Source organism: Ambystoma mexicanum, chromosome 6p (genome assembly GCF_040938575.1).
Source record: "Ambystoma mexicanum isolate Mex_15411 chromosome 6p, UKY_AmexF1_1, whole genome shotgun sequence".
In the NCBI taxonomy this organism is placed as follows: Eukaryota; Metazoa; Chordata; class Amphibia; order Caudata; family Ambystomatidae; genus Ambystoma; species Ambystoma mexicanum.
In genome coordinates, this window is record NC_090935.1 from 1,511,612,675 (window position 1) to 1,511,639,140 (window position 26,466).

A 26,466-nucleotide genomic window follows, 5' to 3' on the forward strand; every position below is an offset into this window, starting at 1 on the left:
AGGTCTTTTAGCAGTTGTGGGAAGTTTGTTTGATATTCCTTTTGGCTGTGCCGGGATCCGGACACGTAGGTATGTTATCGCCGCCTTTTCCAATTGGGGAACAGGGTCTATCTCCTCCGCAGAAGGGCACACCCCTAGTGCTCCTGACTTGTGATAGTTAATTGTGCACCCTGCAAGAAGTTTTAAAGGCTTATAGCCCCTGAAGAGTGCATAAGGGATGTCAGAACATCAGCCTACAATGACAGCTTGTATTGCTCTCACCCCAATTTCACGCCCTCGATTGCCAGGTTGGCCCTGACCCGTTTGGTGAAGGCCTCCATTATTAAGGCAGAGATTGGGGGGGGGCAAAGGGCAACCCTGCCTTGTGCCACAGGTTGGGCGGATGGGGCTCAATTGTCGCTGATTCACTGTGAGTGAGGTCCTAGGGGAGCTGTAGTTAGCCAGCACCATGGTTAGGAAGGCTGGCCCGAAGCGGAACGCCTCTAATGTAAGTTTCATGAAGGACCAGTCGACTTTGTCAAAAGCCTTAGTGGCGTCCAAGGTCAGGACAGCCACCTTGTGCCGGTTAAACGTCGCTATGTCCACCAGGTTTAAGGCTCTGCGCATATTGTCCTGTGTGGTCCTGCCCCATATAAATCCGGTTTGATCCGCATCAATCGCCCCAGTCTGTTGGCCAATACTTTAGAGTATTTGTGTCAATATTCCGCAACGAGATTGGTCTGTAAGGGGCACAATCTCTATGATCTTCAACAGGATGGTCAAAGAACCTTGCCTAGAATCTGTCACCTTGTCGGTGTACCGGAAGGAGTTGAAAAGGGAGTTCAGGGGTTGTGCCAATTGTGTCCTAAAGATCTTCTACAATTGTGGCGTAAAGCCGTTGGGGCCCGGAGCCCTCGCCTTAAGGGACCTAATGACCGACCCCACCTCCTCTGTAGTGCTCGGGAGGTCTAAAGACCCTCTTCTCATCAGTCGGGTGAGGGAGTGCTGCATGATCTATATATGATTTTTGTTCCACCAACGAACTGGGGGCGGCTGGCATCGTGTCGCGCAGGTGCTCCACTGCCAGCTGTAATTTACTGTTTTACGCATATTCCGTAGACCCCCCTCCCTGAGAATCCCTCAGTGCAATGATTCTGTTATGCTGCATCATTCTTGCTAACTTCCTGAAAAGGAATTGATTGGCTCTGCCTCTATGACCTCGCCCTCCAAGCGGCCCTTCGCCACTGCCCGCTGCTTATGGTAAGCTGCCCTATGGGCTATTAATTCCCCCCAATAACTTCCTTCATTGCGTCCCACACAGTTGATGGTGGCACTCCCCCGCCCCCGTTTTCTCTGAAGTAATTCTTAATGGTCCAAGCTCTACTATCTCGCAGGGCATATCATGCAAGAAAGGATCATATAATTTCCAGGGGGACCTTTGGGGAGGGGTGAGTCATATACTCATGAGGTTAGGAGGATGGGTGCATGGTCTGATAGGACTATTGGGCCAATATCTATGCTATCCACATATTACAAGAGTGGGGTGAGGCGAGCAGCAGATCTATGCAGGAGGAGGTGCCACGTACGTGTGTAAAGTAAGAATAGTCACGCTCCCCGGGATGCAGTTCTCTCCAGAGGTCTACCACCCCCAGTGTTTTGAATAAGTGGAGAATCCCCATTGGTAACTTAAAGTACCTTGCCGTGGGTGGATGGGATCTGTCTATATTGACATCCGGGACACTGTTATAATCCCCTCCTATCACCACTTGGCCCTCCACGAAGGATGCCAATTCCGACAGCTCTTGTAGGAAGACCTCCTGCCCTTCATTTGGGGCATGAACCAATATAAATATGTAGAACTGCCTGAATGGTGTCCCCTTCAGCCCCACTTACCTGCACCCCAGACCTTGTTGGGAGTCCACTTTCACAAACGAGGCATCCTTCCCCCCCCCTAAAAGGATGGCTGTGCCCCCTCCTTTTTTTGAGCCATCCGACGCTAGAAACTGTAGTGTGAATTGTCTGCACTGCAGTCTAGCACAGTTCAGGGGGGCCAAATGAGTCTCTTGTAGGAAAGCGATCGAACAAGGGAGGTCCTTGAGGCGTTTTAAGAGTGGATTTGCAATTGGACGGGGAGTTGAGGCCTTTCGCATTTAAAGTCACAAATTGCAGCTTTGGTTGGGGGGGTGAGGGGGGTCAGTGGAGCCTCCAAGACAAGGTAGGGCAGGGGTTGCGGGTCTCACCTGCCGTCTGGCCCTTGCGTCTTTGTGCTTATTTGTTGCAAATAGGTTTTATTAATGAAGAACCAAAACTGAAGAAACTCCAACATTGCCCACAGAGCATAAACAATAGTGGGCTTGCCGCCTAAGTGACTTTTGAGTTTCATTGCACTCCTGGCCTGGCAAAGTCTGTGCGGAGTCCGGGTCAAACTTCATTGAAGTGCTGACAGTCGGTCTGCATGGATCACTACGATTTGTTCGGTGTTACCCCTCTGGGTACTCTCCACCCCACCAGGACTCGTGTTTGTTGCAGAAGAGCTACAGGCTTTTGTGCCTTCCCCACTTTCGCCCATGTGTTAGGCCGCGGTTTAGGGTGGTCCCCCTTCAGTGATGTGGGGAGCTTTGGTGAGGATGCCCCGGCCCGTTTTCTCCAGAGCTGCTTTTCCCCCAAACCCAAATGTCCTCTGCCTCCTCCAGCATACTGATGGTGTGCATTGTGTCCTAGAAGGTGAACTGTAGTGTTGCTGGGAAGAGCCAACGGTACTTGATCTTCCTGTCCTGTAGGACAGTCGTTAGCAGCCCGAGTGCCCTTCTTCTCTGAGTTGTCGCCAAGTCTTGGAAGATTTGAAGGAACGCTCCCTGGTAAGATATCTCCACCGGTGCCTGGCTCGCTGCCATGGTGTCTTGCTTGGCTGTGAAGAAATGGATCTGCGTGATCACGTCCGGTGGGGCATCTGCGGACAATCCCCTGCACCCCCCCGCAGCCCGAGTGTGCAATCCAGCAGCAGCACTGCTTTGTCGTGATGCAACAAATGCATTTGAAATACCTTGCCTATGTACTCGCCCAGAGCCTGATCTGGGATCGAGGAGGGGGAACGCCCTTAATCTGCCTGTTGATTCTTCGGGCCCTGTTCACCCTGTTCTTGATTTTCCTGTTTGGATGCCATGGACTCACTCTTCCCGTCCAGCGACTGAATTCTCTGCTGTAGACCTGCCATCGTCGTGGCCTGCTCCATCGACTGGTCCTCAACCTCCCAGAGTCTCTGCTCAATCTCCAGCACCCGATTGTCCAGCCATTCCACTTTAAACGAGTTCTCCATCATACAATTCCGGAATTCAGCTTTAATTTCAGCCAGGAAGGATTGGATGTCTTTCGTAGCCAGGTGCACAGGGGAGTTACTATGTAGAGTGGACCATGGCTTGCACGGTTTCTGATTTTTTTTGTGACTGCAGGAGCGCTGCTATATCTGCTCTCTTCTGCGGTTTCTCCTGCTTGCCCATCTTTGTCGCTACCAGGACCACTCTCACGACAGATGCAGCCTGCCCTCCGACCCCTACTGTGCTGGGCACTTATTGATCCAACTTCTCTGTGAGCCGAGACAGGAGGCCCAGGTGTTTGCGATTGGAGCGAAGCATAGAATCACGGAGACCTGTGTGTATGTTTGTATGTATATGTGTGTGTGTGTGTGTATATTTATTTTACAGGGCCTGGGTATCGGCCCTGTAGTTATGGTTAAGTTGCTCAACCAATAGGAAGAACACTTTTTGGGTGGCTTATAACTTTGCTTCCCCATGGGCGAATCCTCATGGAACTTGGCAAAAAAAAAAAAAAGTATATGGCCCAGTCAGATTGATTCTGTGAAGCTTGGTGACGTTTCGTGCAGGGGGGTCAAAGTTATAGGGGCTCCCAAAACGTGTTGTTTTTTTCCCCATAGACACAGTTGAAAAAAAATGTTTTTGCTCACAGCTATAGCCAAAACCGCTGGACGGATTTTCACCAAATTAGCAGCTGGAGTAGTGGCTTTGTCCCGAAAGTGTGCTTTTGTACATTTTGATGTAAATCCATCCTGTAGTGGGTTTGTATGGTGGTCTATGTTTATTTATTTATTTTAGGTGCAAACATGTAGTGGTATCTGGATTCGGTACGCGGACTCACTTCCCTGTTCATTCCGCGGACAGGCCTCTGATTGGCCCAGGGCCCGATGTAAGGTCCACAGACATCCGACACACCCACTGATTGGATGGTAAAAAGCGTGAGGTGCATCATATTTTCGGAAACGCCTGCCATGTTGGAATCGCGGACAGCCCCCCCTGTCTGCGGACATCGCTCTGGGAAAAAGTCTGGAAAAAACATTTTGGGTTATTTGGTGGTGGAAAGAAGGGCTGGGAAGGGTGGGGTGTGGAAAAAAGATGATATATGGCTATTTTTGTAGGTTGAAAAAAGGTTGTGCCTGTCCCCGGACGTTCGCAGACAGCGCCGTGAACGGGCAGCTTGCAAAATTAATTTGGGGTTATTTGAGGGCTGAAAAGTGCGTAGAAATGGTAGTGGAATGAAGATAATGTGGCGCTGTTTTTATAGGTGAAAAAAGGGTTTGGAAATGCTGCTGAGTCCGCGATCAACGTTGGAGTCTGCAGACATCATTTCGATTGCAGGGGGTCACGGTGAGTTTTATTAGTTGATGGTGTATGGTGCATACTTATATAGTTAATTCTATTGTGGTGGTTGAGGGCACTGGCCAGATTCTGGGGTGGGGGGGGGGGGTCATGCCCGCAGAATATGTCCTCTGGCCACAACCACCACAGTAGTAATGTGTATAGTAATTATAGATGATGTAGTGGGAGTACCAAGTGTTTGTAATATGGAGGAATGATGTAATTGAACTGTATATGGTACTTATGAGTGTAGTACAATTTGAGGATAGTACTCATACAATATGTATTTGATTATAATAACCAGTTTTATAGCATTATGAAGCTGGAATCTCTGATTTATTTTCTGTGGGGAAAAACAGTACAATTTGTTAAGCAGGATAGTTTCAAAGTTGAAGTTGTATGCAATTTTACATATACCTTTTTTAATTTTTTTATTTATTAGACCATCATGCACAGTACATACTAAGTACTATGTTTGGTACAACATTAGTGTATGACACACTGCTGTTGTCTTGACATTAAAATAATCATTGGGGAAAATTAAATCCATACTGTATTTAAAAAAAAAATAAAAAAAAAGAATTACAGTTTTGTAAGGGTGATGGTATGTTAGTTTTGAAGTATGTTGTGATTAAGGGAATGCTTGAAGTAGTTGGCTACCTGTTGGCATATTCTAACTGTTAATTGTGCTATACTTTAGTGACTATCTTTGGGTTAAAGGAACATTAAGGAGGCATTTGTTAGATTTGCTGGTAACCTATATTTTGGAGAAACTGAGGTATCGTTACATTCAAACCAACCACTTATTTATTTTACGTATGCAGTGTAGTGCCCTGAAGTGGTTGTGGAACCAGTGTGGTAAACTACCCCTACTGTTGTGAAGCTTATTTATTTTTGTCAGCATCTGCATTGTACCTTCGAAGCATTTAGTATGACATATTGCTTATGCAAGTTTATGTTGTATGGTGGAATGATTGTCTGAATTGCAAAAAGGGCATATTCTGCCAGGATTTGCATTCTGCAGAAGCTGATGGCATGGATTCCGAATTTGGTATGGATACTTATACAAATTGGTCATTAGGGATGTGGTCTTGTGAAACATGGTTGCGAGAGTCCATGTATGTTTCCAGCTGTATGAAATCTTGTAGATTCATTTATAGGGATGTTTTTGGTTTCCAGTACTTGTAGTAAGTACATTAAGAATGCTTGTGGATCTTCCTGTGTGTTTAAGGTAGTCCAATTCTTGCCTTATACCTGAGACACTGTAAGTGCTGTCAGGATTATTTGTGGCATTTTTATGAAGGAGGAGCATTTGCAAACACAACTGGTCTGAGCCGTCTAAGTAAATGTTGTGAACAATTGGTGGCAATTGAAAGATTCATTGTCACATTAGCATAACAATTTACTCCAGCTGTATTGCTGAATTAATTTAAATGGAACAGGGAGTTCTGTTTGTGGATTGTTTGATGGGCCAGCAGACCTTTCTGGAGAAGAGACATTTGTTTGATGCAAAAGGCGTTGGTCGTTTTTCTAGCGGTATTGTTGGAAGATCTGCTATAGCTTCTGTTTTATATTACTTGTCTATTCAAAGGTTTCTTTTTTTGGTGTACATGGTACATATCTAAATGTGGGTGGGGGGTGTATAGTGCCCGCAGCCTGTAGTATTCTAGGATGCAAAGAATGTCAGTGTTGACTTTGTTTGCATCAAAGTAAACTAGGAATAGGCAATTAAGTACGCAGACGTGAAAGTTCTAAGTAACTCATACTTTCTTTAAAGTCTACGCTGCCAATGTCAATCAATGCTTGATCTAGGGTTAAACCTTGTGATTTGTGAATAGTGACCGCACATGCAAGAGAGAGAAAATTGCTCTCTGCGTGCGTACATGTCTTTGAAAAGAAGGAAACTTGGTGTTGTCCGGCCAATTTCTTTAACTTCTGCAAGTTTGTCACAGTGGATGTTGACAAATTGAATGTTGTCATGTGGATATGTTTCGAAGCCAACAACTGTACCAATTGCTCCATTCACTAAACCTTATTCTACGTCAAGTTTACGTTTTAGAATTAAAATTGACTCTAAAAAGATAAGGAAATTTAGGAAGGATACTTTGGACTACAAACTAGACATTGTTTACGCTTGGAGTATTATATGCAAAAGGACCACTAAAAAGGAGGTAGACCGACCTTAACCAGGAATAAGAAAACACCTAATCAGACACATCTTCATCGGAAGCCTCCAGTGGTGAAATAGAGAATACAGAAACCAACCCAGAAACGGAGCAAGAACCCACTAATTAAGTTAGAGGAAGTAGCCAAGTTCCCAGCACATCCAAAACAACAACAACTTCTTATTCTTTTTTTAGACCGATTCAGATCCAACGAGGTAAAAAGAAAAAATCTGACCAGGAAAGTGAATCATACGCAAAAGAAAACCTAGTGGTCCATATCTCCAGCTATAAGCTCTAGTGGTCCATATCTCCAGCTATAAGCTTACCAAATGTGAACGACACACATTACAAGAGGGGATTTCATTTGTCCCACAGTATAACGGCACATTGCTCAAGGAGAAAATGGCTTTCTTCAAATTGACATGAAAAATGAAATTAAAGCTATTTTTTGACTCCATTGATATATCAGAAAACAGTCAACAAACATAACATTTGGAGATGAAACCAAAAAGCACATTTTCTCCACCGGTTCAAAACTCAGCCTTAGATGCATTTCAAAAATTGGTGTTAAAAGACATGCAGAAGATCAAATTTCAAAACGGATCCCGTGGTAATCTCACACATGGGGTGACAACAAGTTCTTGAAAAGCTGTGGCAGAACTCAGAATTTTTTTTTAACCCTGCTGATAAAGGTGGAGCCCTTGTGATCCTTGACACCATCAAATATAAAGCTGAAGTTGAGAGACAACTGAATGATCAGACACATACTTGGAGATATTTAACGATCCCACGAGTACGAGGGATTATCAAGCAAGTATTAGACCAGACAGAATCGGATGAAATCGTCACTGACAAAACAAAAGCATTTCTGACTAATTTACACGTGTGCGTGTGTGTGTGTGTGTGTGTGTGTGTGTGTACTTTACACTATGCTGCTAATAATATGCACTTGACAGTTATGCTGCGAGCAATATGCATTTTAGTTTTGCAAAATGGTACTGTATTACCACTATTGTTTAGCATTCCAAACATAGCTGTTTTTAAATCTGGTTTGTGACTGTACAGGGTTATGCTTTGTGTCTTGTGATTGGCACTATAGACCAACAATGTAATGTCGAGCACTGTGCTAGAACACATAGACCATATACATATTATTGGCACCATTATTAAATGGTAGTCCATCACACGATATCTAAAAGAAGGGCTTCTACACAGAATTCTAGGTAGCAGCACGGGTTTAGTAAACCCACCTTACATAACAGACCCGTTACAAAATGGCCGATACGGTTTCTCAACAGACAAATAAGGTAGTCCTCTTTTTATGTCTTAACACATGTCACATGGGGTATTTCAACCCACAACAATGGTTGGATTACTAGTTGTGAAGAAGCGGTCAGTGGACCGCGAAACGCGTAGACCCCATCTATTATACGCCAGTTACCAATACATGGACAAAATTATTCAACCATTGACACATAAGTGCGACTACATTAAAGACACCTACCATTTCCTTAGAAGATTAGATGAAATAACCTTCGATGTGAACATAGACATTATTTTCACAATGGACATGACAAGCCTGTATACCAATATTACCCATCAGGCAGGACTCAAAGCCATGAATGGATGTTACTTAACACTCAAACAGTCAGAAGTGATCACCTATTCATCATGAAACTCTTAAGCATCGTACTCAGCAACAACATTTTTGCATTCGAAGACCGCCATTATGTACAAATATTTGGAACATCTAAGGGGGCTGCTATGGTTGAACAAATAAAGTGTTTTGTTAGATTTATTGATGACCTATTTGGAGTGTGGAAAGGCACTGAAGGCTTAACTACATGAGTTCTTCAATTTCATGAATAACGTAGCATCCAGAATCAAATTTACACACAAATACAGCAAGACTTCCATCGAATTCCTTGATGTTTTGGTATATTTAAAATCTGATGGATTGGAGACGACAATCTTAACTAAATCTACTGACTGGAATAGTTTACTTTTAGCCTCGAGCTTTCATCCCAAGAAGCCAAGATCGAGCATCCCACTTAGTCAATTCCTCAGATAGGAGAATAATATCAGAAGAAGAGGAATATAAGATCAAAGCTGCAGAACTAAGCAGCAAATTCCTGAAGAGAGTATACAGTGGAGACACAGTATCCCAACATGTGACCACAGTGAGGAACATTTCAAGGATTGAAGCCCTGAAACCCAAGGAGAAGAATGTCAATAGCGAATTGGTTTGTCACAACGTACTCCAACAAAGGACATAAGATCTCACTAATGCATACCTCTATGTGTGATACAATGAATACAATATATGGTATTAAGTGCCCATGTGGCCTATACTATGTAGGGCTTACAAGCAGAAAGGCGATAATAAGATGGGGAGAACATAAGTCCAAAATCCGAAACCTCTCAGCCTAATCACTGGTAGCCTTACATTTTAACTCACAAAAACACTCAATTGCTCAAATTAAGTTTGTATTTTTAGAATAGGTGAAATTGCTGAGAAGAGTGGGTGACCTGAACAGACAGCTCCAGCAGGGAGAAATATTCTGCATTGAAAAACTTGATGCAATGCATCCTTGTGGGATGAACCTTGATTGGGACTTGAATTGCTATCTCTAAGTCGTCAGTACACTGTATTTCTCAGATGAATGCTCTGTGTTGGGAGATCAATATGCAGATTTATCCCTGAACTACTGTACTATGCAGTATTGTCTATTTGAAGTATGCTATACTTGGAAAGTATATTTTGGAAATGTATGTTAACTGAAGATTGTAATAACATATGTTGAGCCTGTTCTTATCGATGGAGACCAAGTCCGCTCTGCTCTACCACGTTAAATATGGGATCCCTTAAGAATTAAGCTGTGACTACCAAGTCTGTTATTTCTATACTAGCGAGTAGACCCTTACTTTTGATCTCGAGATCTAAATAGAAACGAGTGTTGGTCACGCCGGAAAGTCCCGGATGACATACAAGTATGGATCTCTTAATACCGGATGCATGGACATATATTCACAACATCCCCATCTCTACCACATTAATTTAAATTTTTCTTTTGATTTGCCTTTACGAACTCTTAGATTTTTCTTAGAATTCCTATGATGGACAGTGTTGCATCATATCCCGGCATCTGTCCTTACCAAGTTTAGGGGCTATGATGTCCACACCACCATTGATTGCAGTATTCAATGCTTACTTATTCCGTCAAGATGGCACCTGAATTGTGGCCCATACAGAACTAGAATGATCGTTCAAATTAGTAGTCACTTTATGGCTGCTTAGCAACAATCTGATGTCTGGCGGCAGTGTAGACTCTGCACGGCAGCTTCGAGAGAGCGCTTCTGAAGTCGAGCAACCTGCAAGGTAAACACAACTTTGCGCCCGAATTATTGAGTCCCCCCCCTCCCGAAAACAAGCACAGTTAATAGCTCACTAGGCGCACTTACTTTATACCCGTAGGAACACCACGCAGAGGAACCCGTGAGGCCGCAGGATCCTTCGAATCATATTACGCTGAACACTGGAGACGCTCACCTCATCTCCCAGACCACACAGCTTCATTACCTACGAACGCTGTGTTTTGTCCGAGAATAGAAGGCAGGTGGATTCTTTGAAGCCGTGAAATATGTTGACCACACGAGAGCCCAGCATTACAAACCAAATACAGAACCCAGAACTTACAGGGTTTTACTATCTCATTTTTTTTAAACAGAAAGATATAGCCACAGACTAGTTCTTACTCTTGAATGGGATAGGCCTTTCCTATACAAGGCATCCCCGATTGGTGAGTGATACAACGTCTAATCTGAAGGCTTATGATATATACTGAAACTGAGGGGTCCCACAGAGGGACACAGCGCCTTAACCAGCGACTTGTCCCTCTGTGGACCCTTACTCTTGAAATATCATATTGGCCCCAATGTGCTGTTATTGAATTTCTTCACAGCTTTGTGAACGCGTCTGACCCATTGGGATTTTGGTGGCTTTAGTCCGATACCGATTGACAGTTTAGTACTGTCGAGCACCTGTAAATAATGTATAACAGGAGTTATCTAGTTTCTTTACACTTGTATCAGTAATATAGAGAATATATTTTGTTTTCTTTCTTCTAGAAAGCAAAGCAGGAAAAATCCAATATCAAAACCTGAAGAAGGGCAAGGAGCGCCCGAACGCGTAGTTTAGGATAGGAGACAAAGATAGAAGGGATGATGCAGGTCCGGCTTCCCTTAGAGCCGGCAGTGTTACTATTAGGAGTTCCCGTTCCAGGGGTCCTACCCGAAATCAGGGAGAAAGGCTAGAGCTACACCTATTTTACCAGAACCTGGTCCCCAGTCTTCGAATACAGCCTAGACTTTCCCACACAAGTGTACAAAACTATAAGGGTGCCACGTTTCGGGCTGGCCGGGTCATGAACAGTGGTCATGCCTGGATAGAGAGGGGCCAAGGGGGCAAAGGGGGTGGGGTTGAGGGAGGGGAAAGAAAGTTGGTGGAAAAAAATAAAAATGAAATTGATGCTATCCAGAGATTCAGATCTAAAGTGACCAGGGAGAGGTCTCTGGTCAGACTTCAAAGAACACATTGAGCTTAAAAGTGTTCCTCTTTCCACCTGGCCTATTAGATAGGCCACTTGGCTGTTCTAATGGAATGAGAACAAAGGGACCTCCATAGGATTCTAATCAATCATTGGCTGAGTGGCCTGCTAGCATGATGAGTTTCTTTACCCCAAAAGTGAAATTAAGGCTAGGACTCCATAGGAAACCATGTACCATTTAGGTTGACATGACACATGCATACTGTGAAGATTAGCCATGCATCACATTCAGCCCTGCAGATAAGGGGTGTATCGGACACTTCACTAAACATTGGCAAATAGTCCCAAAAAATTAAAATAGGGAGTAGAAATACTCCCAAAAAATAAAAAATTGAAAAAAAAGATGTGTAGAAACTTGCGCCCCTGCTTTCAGCCTCACAGCTCCATGGCTATGTTTGGACCACTAGTGGACTTAGTACCACAGGAAGAAACCACCATTTTAAATTGCCTGATTGAAAGAAGTAAACATGCATCTGCATCTGTAGGTGCAAAGAAATAAACATTACAAAAACATTTCCATTTTTCAGTGAACATTTTTTTTTATTCGCTCATATAACACTCTTTGGGAAACAGATTTACATTTTTTACTCCCTAAAAAATAATTTTACTCCCAAATTTAAAAAGTAGGGAGTACAATACTCCCACTTCCAAATCTGGAGCACTGGTCACATTTAGGAAGACTTGTAAAGATTAGCTATGCGCCCCATTAAGAAAGAATTGTGAAGATTAGCCATGCGCCACATTTAGGTAACATTTTAACAAGATTAGCCATTCAGGTAGAATGCAGCTACTGCAGAGACTCTAGGTGACTGGTGAATGGAGCTAGAGCCCTCATTTGGTTATAGCCCATGCTTTTAAATCTGTTGCACTCCATGCTTATGGCACTTTAGCCGAAGGCACAGCCACGGACCTGCACGCATCTGCCATCATACACCACTCAAAAACACTTCAACATCTCTGCCATAAGAATGCAGCCATTGTTCATGACAAAAATTCGACATATAGCTGCAAACGTACCAACTATCCCCTCTCGCATACCCCCTCTAGACTGCCTCTCTCCACCCATCAACATTCCGCCTTGACATGGGTGACTAGCAGGGACCTGGCCTCCCATCCATAGCTTAGTACTGGCCGTTATGCACACACGCATACTAGCACTTCTCAAATGTTCTCATGCCTAGTGTCTGGTCCCCCAAGGCCGTTCAACCTACAGCACGTTAGGCCCATATGCGCTCTACAAATGATACAATTAAAACTATTTTCAAAATAACTCTAAAACCATGCTTGTTACAAACAAGCCGAAGAGTGTGCTGCAATCGTGTTAATCGTCTAAATGCAAATGTCCTATGTTGAAAGTATAAATATTAACTTTATGAAAAATGTATCCAGAAATCCATGTTTCATTAATGTACCTTACTGTTACGAATGGATATATAAAAAAATTAAAAATTAAATGTATATAATGATTTAGAATTCAATATTACTGAGAGAAAGTCGGACCCCCTTTTCCATATTCAGGCATATAAAATATCCAAATAGAGATTGTGGGGTGCGTTAGGGAGGGAGTGTTTGACTAGGAGGTATGCGAATGGAAGAACTTGGCCAATCAAAAATTGACATAATTATGACAAAGCGTGGGAATGTGGCACATTTGAAAAAGCAGGACCAGACAGGGAAGGGCACTCTGACGCTTGAATTAGAAGCTGTAGCTAATAACACCTTCCTATTGTACGAGTGCTGGATTTGGAGATCTGGAGACGACAAGGCCTTATCCATGAGAAAAATGGAAACAACTTAATCTGAGGCAGACCAGCTTTCCTTTGAAGAACAAAGTGAGTGTAAAAATCCCCAATTGTAAAAATAGATAATTCCCATAGATTAATTGCCCTGCCACGTCCATGTGGTGTGGGGGGAATTGGGGGAGGGGTGCCACGAGGGGCGCTCTTTCCAAAGAGAATACCTTAATATTAAAGTTGTATTTCACTACATGAAAGCCAAGTGAAATAAGACTGTGTAGAAAACATACCATGTCTGCACACAGCGTGAAGGGGGTGACCAAACATTGATAGAATTAGTAGGGTATTATAGTTGCTAGTGCGAGTTATATCCTCTTGCATTGTACTAAAGCCGAGGTCGATTACATGTTAATAAATACCAAAATGCTTTTTCTGTGCGATGTGCGCTATGTAAAATAGCGCTGAAAGTATACCATTTTATAAATGATACCTACAAAGAACACTGCATTTTCATAGATATGGTCCACATTGGGCTGTGGTTTGAGTGGCCACATCATTTCCTAATGAAGAAATCTGAAAGCTCTAAATTTAAAAGCAGCGAATGGGCAATGAAAGGGACTTAGCCATCCGACTACCATCCCCATTAAAAACAATCCCAAAATAAAAGTCCCTCTCTTTACTCATGACATTCTACAGTGCTCCGGTGGGTTAAGTGGGAAGGCTACTCATCCTTGAATTAGAATTTTTTTTTTGTTTTTTAAAGTCTCATTTTAGGCGAGTGGACTGTGCGTTCTCAACTGACAACATTGTTTGCAAGAACTAAACAACATTCTGGTGCAATTTAAATTGTATGCACATACATTAGAAATCCATAACCCCACACACACCAGGAGACACAATTATTTAAATATATGTATATAAATGTAATTTTTCAATGCAACCTTTCTCCGGTACTATTCCTTGTTTATGATACCAGAGGAAATAAAGTGTGTTAGGCTGGTTATCTATTGACTGATGTGGATTTGATGCAATGGGGGAGGGGGGCTGAAAATAGCTTATATACTGGCCAATAAGCAGTATTTATGGGCACAGGATGAAGTGCTTCTTAGAGGTTGTCTAAGATTATTAAGGATTAGAATTGTCAGAAATATTATTGCTGGTTCTGTTGTGGCACTAAATGCGTGTATTATATGAAGTGAGATTTCATACGCAGGCCAACTTTAACTGGGTAAATAGGCCTGTGTAAAAGTATATCTGTTGTTGTGTGGTGATTTCCCTACCTAAAATAAGAGGAGCACCTTTTGGTTTTCAATAAATTCAAGTTTTAAAAACCAGCCAGTTCATCATCCCAGAATTGTGGGTTGGGATTGCATCACAGTGGTTGTTAGATCGGTGGTGCCCACTTACTGAATAGACCATATATTCACCAATATATCTTACAACACAGAGTGTTTGCAGTTGCAGTTTCTTGTGTTTGCACTCAAATACATGTTTTTTTTTTTTTTTTTTTTTAAAGGCAGGTCCATATTATGTTTTAAGCAAAAAGCTGCTAAGGAGAAAATGATAAAAACATACAACCACGTTCATAATATGTTGCACAGATAAGTAACAAAATGTTGAAATGGATACAATATCACCAGCGCAACAGATATCCAGTGTATCGGCCACCTTTACTCCCTAAAATAGGCAAATACTCAAAGAAAATGAATAGGGAACAAAAATACTCAACACAAAAATAGGATATGGACACATAAGGAGCCCCTCCACCGGTTTTCATCCACACAGCTCCATAGATGTTTGAGCCAGTAGTACACAGTGCCAGAGGAAGAAACTACTATTATTACTGCCTGATCCTAGTGGTAAAATTATATCTTTCAATATGCATAAATAACTGAAGTGCAAAGAAGTGTTTATTACAAAAGCATTATGACACGATCTCCTCACACAAATAAGTGTATTTAAGTTCTTTATTGCATGGACCCAATGTCGAGGTACACCACCAGAGTCAGAAATAAACAGGCCCTTGTGGAATGTTGATTCCTGAACCGGCATCAACATTCCACACGTGCCTATGCACATTACAACATATCCTCTTCCCTTACATAACCAAAAACAACATTAACAAAATGCAAAGTGAACAGGAAATGAAAGTAATGGTGAAAGAAACAGTAACATATAACTGCCCTTCATCCATAAACAAAAACATGTCGCAATGATACAGAATCGTAATCAAGACCATCGCACCTGAAATACACAACAGTGCAACACTTAAGAAATGTAGTCTCTAAACCTTATCGGGGGCCCCCACCGCCTAGCGAGGTGGCCCCCACCTTGCCCCACATCAGCTTGCTGAGGAGGAACAATCTCACTCTCCACATTCACACCTGAACCAGAAGAGCCCGGAACATCGTCTTCCTGTTTGCACCTCACTCCTTGGGAACCCACAGGATCAAAATCCAGAGCCACTTCCTGAAATTCTACTCTTAAATCTGCACCTGAAACTCCAGCACGCTTGACTCCATCCACCACCACACGTCTTTTACTCCACACGGAGCCATCCTCCAATTGTACATGACCCTTACCAGTCTTCACAACTCTCCTCGGGGGTAAAAACGTGCTATTGCCTTTGTGAAGCAACCTAGGATTTTTTATGTACACATTATCCCCAAGCCTAACGCTTAATTCCTTCCTGAATTTCTGGGAAGAAACCATAGCTTCCTGGCGCGCCAGAATACTGCAATGTATACCTTGCAGATCCACATTACATGAGCCACCGCCACCCAAAGCCAAAGTTCTCAACATAGTTCCTGCTTTTCTGCCCCTCATGAGTTCAAATGGAGACCTCCCCGTAGCCACTGAAGGAGTCCTACGATATGCAGCTAGGTACTGTGTCACAACTTCCTGCCAATCCAAACCATTAGCCAAAGCCAATTGTATAGCAGACTTAATGGTACAATTCGCCCTCTCAACCAGACCATTGGCACATGGATTATATAAAGCAGTCCAGTTATGGGAAATGGCATGCTGATCCAAAAATTCTCTCATGGCTCTGGATGTGAGCTGCACACCATTATCTGTAACTAAGTTGGCCGGTAATCCCTCACGGTGAAACACTTTCCTCAAAAAAGCAATAACAGAATCTGTAGTGACAATACCAGAGGCTGCTACCTCGATCCACCTGGACGTATAGTCCACCAAAACCAACAGATATCTGCACTCAGGCTGCAAACATTCAAAAAGGACCCATGATGTCCAAAGCCAATTTAGTCCAGACTTGCTCGGGGACATCTACAGGATGTACCAGTTGGGGATACAATACCTTGCTTTTCTCACTGATGGCACAAGCCTGACAATCTTTCACCACCTATCCTACATCCCTGTCCATAGGTGGCCACCAGTAATCTTCCCCAAGTCTCCTCTTGGCCAAAGACCTACCCAAATGGCCAGCATGCACCAATTCCACAATTTTACCTCTTAGACTTAGAGGGGGAATTAACCTGACACCTCTGGACACACCCCAAGAACCCTCAGCCAATTCATGCAATACCTGGGAATAGCCTCTGCCCTTGGGTTTGTCCTTGACAGTATGCCAACCTTTAACCAGACCCTCCCTGATCCACTTTAATTCAACATCAGCCTCAGACTCCACATCCCACAACGACTTCTCCACAGCAGAAGCCACATAAGCAACCTGACACCGCTGCAAGTCCTCCTCTTTCACCAACCCTACCTGATTGTGACTGCCACCCTCCATCAGAGGCTAACGGGACAAACAATCCGCCACAACATTAAACTTCCCTGGAAAATATTGCAAAGAGAAATTGTAATCCTGTAGCTCCACCGACCACCTCGCAATCCTCGGGGATACCACCATCACACCTTTGGTAGAAAAAACCTGCACCAACAGTTTATGGTCCGTCCCGACTATATACGGTATACCCAAAAGAAATTTCCTGAAATGTTTTGAAGCCCACAGCACAGCCAAGGTCTCCCTCTCAATTACCGAGTACCTGGTTTCCACATCTCTCTGAGTCCTCGAGGCAAAGGGCACCAGCATCCATTCACCATCCACACATTGTTCTAGCACTGCACCCAAACCCACCTCGCTTGCATCCACCGTAAGTACAGTCTTGTTTTTGGGATCAAATGACTTCAGGCACGGAGCATTTTCCACATCTCTCTTAACCAGCTCAAATTCTGCCCCACACTCCTCAGACCACACAAATCTGACTGGCTTCATCATCAGGGCCCTAATGGCCACCGTCTTCTCAGCGAAGTTGGATATAAATTTAACATAATACTCTGCAAGGCCCAGAAAAGCCCTCAGCTGGTCTATATTGGCTGGAACTGGCGTGTCTCTCATAACCTGTACCAACTCCCCCTTAGGGCTAACACCCTGCGAACTCAGGGTATGACCTAAACAGGTAATCTCCTCCACACCCACCTGACAGTTGGTTAGTTTTGCAGTCAGACCTCTCTCTTTAAGAATCTGCATGACCTTCCTGACCCTAACATCATGTTCCTCCCTGCTACTGCCCCACACCAAGATGTGATCCTGAAAATAACTTACTCCAGACACCCCTCCGAACATCTGCTGCATTAACCGTTGGAACACAGCAGAAGCTGAAGCAAGGCCAAATGGCATGCGACAAAAACGGTATGCCCCAAAAGGAGTCACAAATGATGTGAGAGGCCTAGAGTCAATGTGCAGGTCAATTTGATGGAATGCCATTGACAAAATCAAAAGGTGGAAAAATACTTTGCATCCCTTAATGTCAACAACAACTCGTTAATGTTCGGCAAGGGATGCCGATCTACCCAAATGCTAGAATTAAGCTCCCGAAGGTCTACACACATTCTGATACTCCCATCACCCTTCTTGACCAAGACCACGGGAAACAACCACTCTGACAACTCAATAGGTTCAATTATACCTGCCGTCTGTAATTTAGTCAACTCCGCTTTCAATGCCTCCCTTGCCGCTAGCGGCCCTCTCCTCACTTTGTGTACTTTAGGGACTGCGCCCCTCTTCAGCACGATGCGATGGACAAAACATCTGAGCTTACCGAGAGTATCCGAAAATACTTCTGGAAACTCATTCATGAGCACCATTGGCGTAACTATGTTGCTATCCACCGCTCCCTCTACAATAGTGAGAACTGGCACCTCCTTACCCGGATGAATCTGCATTTCTAAAGCTGCCTGCTCATCCCAAACCAACACACTAGTGCCCTTGGAGGCCACATACAGTTTACCCAAAGCTTTCCTCCCATAGAAGAAAAAATTAGACCAATTGTCTCCCAGTACATCTATAGGGTTCTGCCCATATGCGCATGGCTTGATATCCGAAGCCAACAAAGTTGAAATCTTTTTACCCAATACTTCATGATACACTTCTGGAGCCACCAATGTGTAAGGTGACCCTGAATCCACCAACATATCCACAGGATGCTCATCCAGCAATACTGAAACCCAGGGACCCTTTCGCCAACTTCCATCCACATGCAGAATCACACCCTGTTCAGGTCTACAGCCTGAGGCACCTTCTTGTAAATCGTCTGGAGCCACATTAGCCACCACCTGCACTTTACACATGCGTGCATAATGGCCCATGCGTCTACATTTCCTGCATTCAACATTGCTAGCGGGACAAGACTTAGAATCAGCCGCATGGGTGGACCAACCACAATTTTTACACCCATCCTTACCCTTAGACCACCTGCCCCCTTGACCATTCACCTTATCCACATTTTTCTTGTTCTTTGGTATTACAGCATGAATCACCTCCCTAGACGCATCCCTCTCAGTAACCATCTGTACGCTCGTCTTGGAAGCCTCAATTGCCCTTGCAATCTCCAACACCTTATCTAAGGGTGGGTCACTCTCAATCCACAATCTTTCTCCGATTTTTTGATTAGAGGTCTTCATCATAATTTGGTCCCTGATGTGTTCATCCCCATTACCAGGAAACCCACACATGGCCATTAGCGCTTGTAATGCCGTAACATAAGTATCTATGATTTCCCTGGATCCTTGTGCCCTAGAAAAGAATTTATATCGCTCCAAAACCACATTAACTCTTTTACCAAAGCGAATTTGCAATTTTTTCAGGGCAGTCTCATATGCACTTATAACCATCTCTCCCTCACCGCCAGCTGGAACCATTACATGCTCTCCAGGCAGGTGACGAAAAACCCTCAACCCCTCAGTACCAATACAATTGAGCAATGCAGCCTCCTTTTCATTATCGTTGAATTTTGCACCGCCGGCGGCCCTCAGGTACACTTTGAAAGCATCCACCCACTGCTCCCAAGGGGCAGTATGTTCACCAGGGTTTGGCAAAAAGGCAGGTGGAGGCCTCGCAGCTGTATGTAACATGTTAAATCGAGGGTGCCCTGGTCACCAAAAATCAATTTGCAGACCCCAAACCAGGAAACAGTACGCTCCTCGTGAAACCAAAAGGATTCCTTGTCCCAAACCAATAAGGAAGCGTCTCCATAAACTGTCACTTTGTCTTCATGCACTGAAACGTAAAATGCAGTACTCAAAATCAGCCCGGTTGGCCCCAAGTAAGTCAATGTCAGAGTGTCAGATGCAATCCAGGCAATCCATGGAATCACAGCCCAATATGCAAAAAGTCAAAGCAACCTACCGGTGCACCATAGCAGCCGTATCCATCAACAACTTGCTGCCATCGACCTGTCCAAAGTGAGCACCGCAGCACTCAGCTGGCATGGAACACGAAGCAACACTTCGAAATCCTCCTAGGACGTAGCCTGGAGCAGCCGCTACATCCGCGTCTCCTCCCCCACGGACACGGAGACTCGGGAGATAGCCCCGCCCCTTAATGGCAGCACCCGGCAAAACAAAAAGAGGACAACAGGGCGGACGCGTATCCATATCACGTCCCTGGCCACTCCTTCACCCGTCATGACCAATCTTTCACCCGAGCCTAGGCTGGACTCCTGTGCAGCCACCAGAGGCCACCACAAGTCACACCAACTTGTGACTGCTCAGCTCACACGGCGATGAGACAGCCAGGCAGGGCCGCATACGTCCAGGCGGAGCCTGCCTGCAACCGTCACCGCAACGCGACTCCACGGAGCCCTCCGTACACGTAGCACCTCCAATCTGGCGGTGATGACAGCACGAGTAGCACCAATCCTCCGGTGCCCCAACAGGGTTCTCCGGGCCGTCCGGATAAATGCCAACGACTTCACAGTGTGTTTTCTTCGCTGCGCGATTCGGGCAAACAGTGCGCCGATAGCAGCGGGAATGGGAACCGAAACAGCAACGTACACGTGAAGCCAGGGTCCACACAAATCCTCATCGCCAATGACACGATGTCCTCACACAGGCAAGTGTATTTAAGTTCTTTATTGCATGGACCCCAATGCCGAGGTACCACCATCAGAGTAAGAAATCAACTGGCCCTTGTGGCATGTTGATTCCTAAAACAGCATCAACATTCCCCATGCGCCTATGAACATTACAACACATTACTGCTTTACAGTTAAAACACATTTTATCCGCTTATTAAATATTCCGATTGGGAAAACCACTTACATTTTTAATCCCTAATAAATACGGAAGGGGTTCTAAATACTCACGCTTCAAAATCTTATCTGGAGCACTGAACACAACACAGATTAGAACAAATACTTTGTATTTGTTGTCAAGTGTGAGGTCACTGGACGTCAGGTATCGTCGTACCTGAATATGGGTCGATGGATATTATATATTTAAAATAGTGTAAGATGTGACGGGTGTGCCCCCTCACTGCCTGTGCTGATCACGCTCTAGCATCACTTAATGCTACTGATATCCCTGAATAGCAGGTGTGTTATAAAACATGACAGGTTGCGTTTATGAAAGGAGGTACGCAATATTACTGCATGAAATGTCAAAGGGCATATGATCGATTCCCCGGGATGGAAGCAAGTGATATCATGGGATGTGCTGGTTTGCCACCAAAATGTCCCAAAAGTTGTTCCAGGTGACAGATTCAAAGCCCTCACCTTCTGCGATGACTTTGCGGATGCGCAGCCTTAGTTCCCCCAGTTCCACTGTCTGTCCAACGAAATCATTCTGGTCCCGGCTTGAAGCACCCAGAGCCCCAGGGCCCGCTAAAAAATCCAGCGCCGATTGCAGCAGGGACATAGTGGGAAGATCCCTGTGGCCCGACGTCCCAACTCCTGCGGCAAAATCATTCACTGCTTCCCGGCCACCATACTGCACGCAGCCGTTTCCGTGACCATGACGAGCAGTGACGTAGGCCCACGTGTCATTAACCACCTGACTCCATCAAGAAGCACCACCCCTCCTTGCATGTACGGGGGCTGGTACGCAAGTCATTGGCGAGAAACGTCACGTGAGGGAATGTTGCTTGACATGTAGGGTCGAACACGTAGCACTTCGATATGCAGAGCAGGCTATTCGCTGCAGTTCTATTGACATCACATGGGCCCTACACCATACATGGCAACATTCCGACACACCTGCGACACACCTGGGAGGGAGATTTCAGCAGACATCGGGAAGCACACATCTTCCCACAGCGATGCATTGGAGCTAGAATGCCTTGGCAGACATGCCTTGTAAAACGTACCTGTCTCATTTAGGTTTCGGCATACATCCGACCTAAGATTTGTAGCGCCCGTTTCAAAATGATGTTTGAGTTAATGCAAAAGGGCCGTCGTTAAGTTGGTGCAGTTTTGTAACACAGCACCACGTATATTAGCGGCGTCACTAGAACACACATACATGCCAACATTCTGTGACCAAAAAATCTGTAGGAATCTTAAAGTTTCAAAAATAGTCCGACGAGGAGGTAATGATAGGACTAGGGCACGTCAGCAGCCCATTGTCATTGAATGAGCCCGCCTCCGCGGGTGCATTCAATGACAATGAGGCGCCTGCCACGCCTTCTGCCACCAGGCCACCTCGGGGGAGCCCTTGAAAGACTCCCCTGTGGTGGGGGGCTAATGGCGCCTTTTGACAAAGGCACCTGCGGAGGAGGGGCGCATTTAGCCCACCGCAGTGGGCGCATTTAGCCTGCCGCCGTGGGCGCCTTTACATCAAAAGCCTGCCTGCCGTGCCTTCTCCTGCTACGCCAGCTCGGGGGAGCCCTGGAAAGACTCCCCGAGCTGGCGTGGCACCACGGGCGGTCGCCTGGCTCGTCCCCCCCTAAGACCGGCTCTACACCAGAGGATGCTGATCATGCTCTTTGACATACTGGACCATTTGGGTGTCATCTACACAAACTACACAGATGACACTCAAATACTCATCCCCCTTACAGGCAACTATTCCACCGACAACACAGTACTCAACAATTTCTATTCCATTATCCAAGAATGGATGGCCAAACACGGCCTCTGCCTCAACGACGACAAGACCGAGCTTCTCCTCTTAGGCTCCCAATCCAGACTCAACAAACTCGATAAACATTACCAGACCTTCACCATTGACAGGAATAACATCTCTGTCTCCAACAGCGTCAAAACTCTTGGGATCTACCTTGACTCCTCCCTTACACTGACAAGACAAATCAATGCCATCTCATCCGCCACCGCTTACACATGTAAGCTCATCAATGCCAGTAGACTACCTTTCGACTGCTAACTGCACGCCCCTAGCTAGAGCACTAGTCCTCCCTAAAGTCGACTATTGCAACGCTCTCTACCTGGGCACCAGCCAAAAAAACATCAACAAACTCCAAGTTATCCAAAATAATGCATTAAGGGCAGCCATGAACATTCCCAAACACGAGCGCATCCCTGACGCCAGACGCACTCGTCAATGGCTATCAATTCCACAGAGAATCAAATACAAAACACTCTCTCTCACTCACAAATGCTTATCCAACCAAGCACTCAGATACCTTTCAGATAACTTCACACACCACACCCAATCTCGCCCAACTAGATCAGCCCAAACACATTGCTTAAATATCCCTAGATTTAAGCTCCAAAAAGCAGGCGGCACAAGCTTCCCTGTGCTTGCCGCTAAACTCTGAAACTCACTACCAGTCGATCTCAGGACAGAACCATCCTTTCACCGTTTTAGAGACAGTGCCAAAACTTGGCTTTTAGCCAAAGAAGTCTAATACACCAATTTATCACCTCAGAAATGTATATACTGCCTGTTTAACCTGTATAATTATAAACCTGTAAATACACTTATAATGTGTAAAATGCTACTAACTGTTTTTATATTGTCTATACCATGCTTGCATCACCTTGGCTACATTGTAACCATGCCAAGCGCCTGGATGCCCACGGGCCTGGCGGCGCTATACAAATAATAAACTAAACTAAAATAAACTAAACTATGCTGTGCCAGGACTCAGTTAGCCAGGCCAAAAAAATTATTAAATATATATCTTTTTTTGAAATCGGTATTTGTTGTCACCAAATCGGTAGGTGGTAGGACTGCTTAAAAAGCGGTATCCTACCGCCTAAATCGGTAGGGTTGGCAAGTATGGAACACAGTATTAGGGCGCTGCCAATACAACAAGGTGGGTCGGGGTGCACTGATGGCACATGAAATGAGGGTCAACAGGCCAAACTGGTTTACCTATATCTTACCAAGCTGCTTAAAAAAACGTGGCATTAAGCATGTTCAGAGTAGGTTTAATGCAATAAAGTTTTGCATCAAGTTAATGTACATCCTAAAAAGTTAACTGGTGTTCAACAATTCCAAAAATGCCCTAGTGCTCAGAAAGAGACTGCATTCTTTTCACTCAAGCAGATGTCACTTCCAGCTCTGCAATAGCAGTCAAAAAAGTCAGTTTAACACAAGAGATATCACTAATAAATATTACCCCTGCTAGCTGTGCAGGGAGTATTCATTCTATTAAAGACTAGGAGGCGAGCATTATGCTTCAACTTCTTTAATTTTCTACTCCTCAGCAGTTTCAACAAAACCAATAAAATCAACAACAAACACTGAAAAAGGTCTCAATAGACTTTTCTTGCTTTGGAACTACAATCCCCATAGTCTCTGTAGTCCATCTCACTACATGCTCAGCTATGACCACTTCCTGTCCCTGAGCTCCTCCTCTTTTTTACTCTCTCTGAAAAGTCACTCTTTAACTCCACACAAAGTCCTGCTAACTGGGCGAAGACTTGAACCACTCCAAACCGAATGTCGAACTTCCTCGACTCCAGGCGACTACCACTGCTAGTCTCCTACTTCAATTATTCTTCTGTTCTTCCCATAGGAATAATGCAAAACAGAAGGTTCAGGGTGGTCTCCATGTAATTGCTCATAACATAACAATCTTATCACATGTACAATCCAATACTTTATATGCAATACATAACTCGGGTGGGAATTTAATGCTCGCCTCCTAGTCTTTAATAGAATTAATACTCCCTGCGCAGCTACCAGGGGTAATCTTCATTCTATGACAAGACTGGAGGCGAGCATTATGCTTGTTCAAAGCTTCCCAGCACTGTGACCGCTAAACTCTCGGTCGGTTTAAAATAAAACTCTTTAAAAGTTCGATCATTCGTCCAATCTGCTGCTAGCATAATATCTCTAAGAGAGACTCCTGCCTTGAAGGCTTTAGATGCCATAGCTCCGCGCACTGAATGTGCTCCGTATTTCCCCACATCTATTCCTGTTGCCTGCATGATTTCTTTAACCCATCTGGCAATAGTAGCTCTGGATACGCCCTGAAAAGGCCTGCTCTCTATAAGTAATTGCATGGTATTCGCTGCTCTAGGCTCTGCTGTCCTGCTTTCATCCACTTTGACGCAGCTCGCCACACACCATTTAGGTGTATTCGTAAAATATGGGTAATGTACTGAAGATGTACCCGTCTTAGTTCTCTGCACTATTGTAAACATTACGTCCTCTGGCCCAAACAATCTCCTATTTACTTCCAATGCTCTCACGTCTGATACGCGTTTACATGAAGCTAAACATAACAGCATTGCCAATTTCCCCGACAATTGCTTTAGGGATAGATATCTGTTCCCAGGCCAGCTCTCCAATAGCTTAAGGACGTCTCGGACGTCCGAGATTGTCTTGTATCGTGGTTCTGCAGGCGCCTTAAATTTGGCTCCTTGAATGAGTCTAACCACTGCTGGGTGCTCTCCAGCAGGTACTCCCTCTATCGGCAGGTGCCCTGCGGATATTGCAGATCTGTATACTCCTATAGTACGGAATGCTCTCCCGCCTTGCAATAGTTGTGCTAAGAAATTCAGAATCATCACTACAGGTGCAGAAATGGGATGAACACCTCTTCCCTTGCACCAACTAGACCACTTGGCCCAAGCCGCGTCGTAGCTCCTTCTCCTGGACGGAGCCCAGGATTCTGCGATGAGCTGAGCAGCTTGCTCCGAAATGCCTGGCAATGCCCAGCGTCTCCGGATATCCTGCATGTGATGTGCGGGAGTGTCCCTCTCACTCTCAGAGGACGATATGACCCAACTGGGTCCGTGAGCAGGTGTTCTCCTTCTGGGAGCATTCTTGGATGATCCACCGCTAATTCCATCAGCGTTGGGAACCACACTTCCATAGTGGCGCTACCACCAGCAGTTCCGCTTTCTCCCTCCGACACTTCGCTAGAACTCTGCTCAGCATCAAGAATGGGGAAAAGCATAGTGTGGACCTCCACTCCATTCCAGGAGGAATGCGTCCATCCCTCGAGTTCCCGGGTCTAGCCTCCAGCTGAAGTATACTGCTGTTTGAGCGTTCAATCGGGATGCAAAGAGATCTATGTGCATCTGTAGAGGCGTCGCGAGAGCTCGCAGCGCGACGAAGCCCGCCCCCGCGGCTTGGCGCTCAGAGAGGGAGAGCGAGAGACGAGCGGAGAGAGCGACGCGACAAGGTGCGTCCCGCCGGCTCCTCCATAAACGGGGCCTGCAGTGCGTACACTGCACACGGACATCACGGCAGCGTACCATGAGCTCCATTAGGCACGTTGGCCTTTATTGTTGAGACGCGCACGTTGCGTGCATTGATGCATGAAACCAAGAAGGAATAAACAGATCGTTAAAGATTCCCCGACTCCTGTCTTTACTGCAAGCAGTTTACTACATAAATTGGCGACGAGGATCATCACCAGAACCCACGGAGAATCATGCAAGGCGCAACGCCACCGCCACCCTTTCTACAAACTCCAGGTAGGCCTGCCATCCCATGGCCACAATGGCAACCCCTGTTCACAATTTATGTGGAAGCTCTAGGAGGAGTGGGGTTCTCAGCGGCTAGGCGCAGGGCCATGCTACTCAATGCCCTGGGGGTTGAAGGCCAAAGAGTGTTCGAGAGTCTCACCCCCATACCGGTGGCTGACGAAAATGACGATGTTTTTAAGGAG

At 45.1% G+C, this 26,466-nt stretch overlaps 1 protein-coding gene across 1 annotated transcript in view; it reads right to left on the reverse strand.

The window, feature by feature from the left end:
* GAK (cyclin G associated kinase) overlaps window positions 1-21,416 on the reverse strand; it is a 2,243,070-nt gene extending 2,221,654 nt beyond the window's left edge. Inside the window, exon 1 of the mRNA XM_069626358.1 lies at window positions 21,155-21,416. Coding sequence (XP_069482459.1) covers window positions 21,155-21,296 — 142 coding nt within the window. The 5' untranslated portion in view covers window positions 21,297-21,416. The remainder of the gene's footprint in view (window positions 1-21,154) is intronic.
* Between the last annotated feature and the right edge of the window lie 5,050 nt (window positions 21,417-26,466).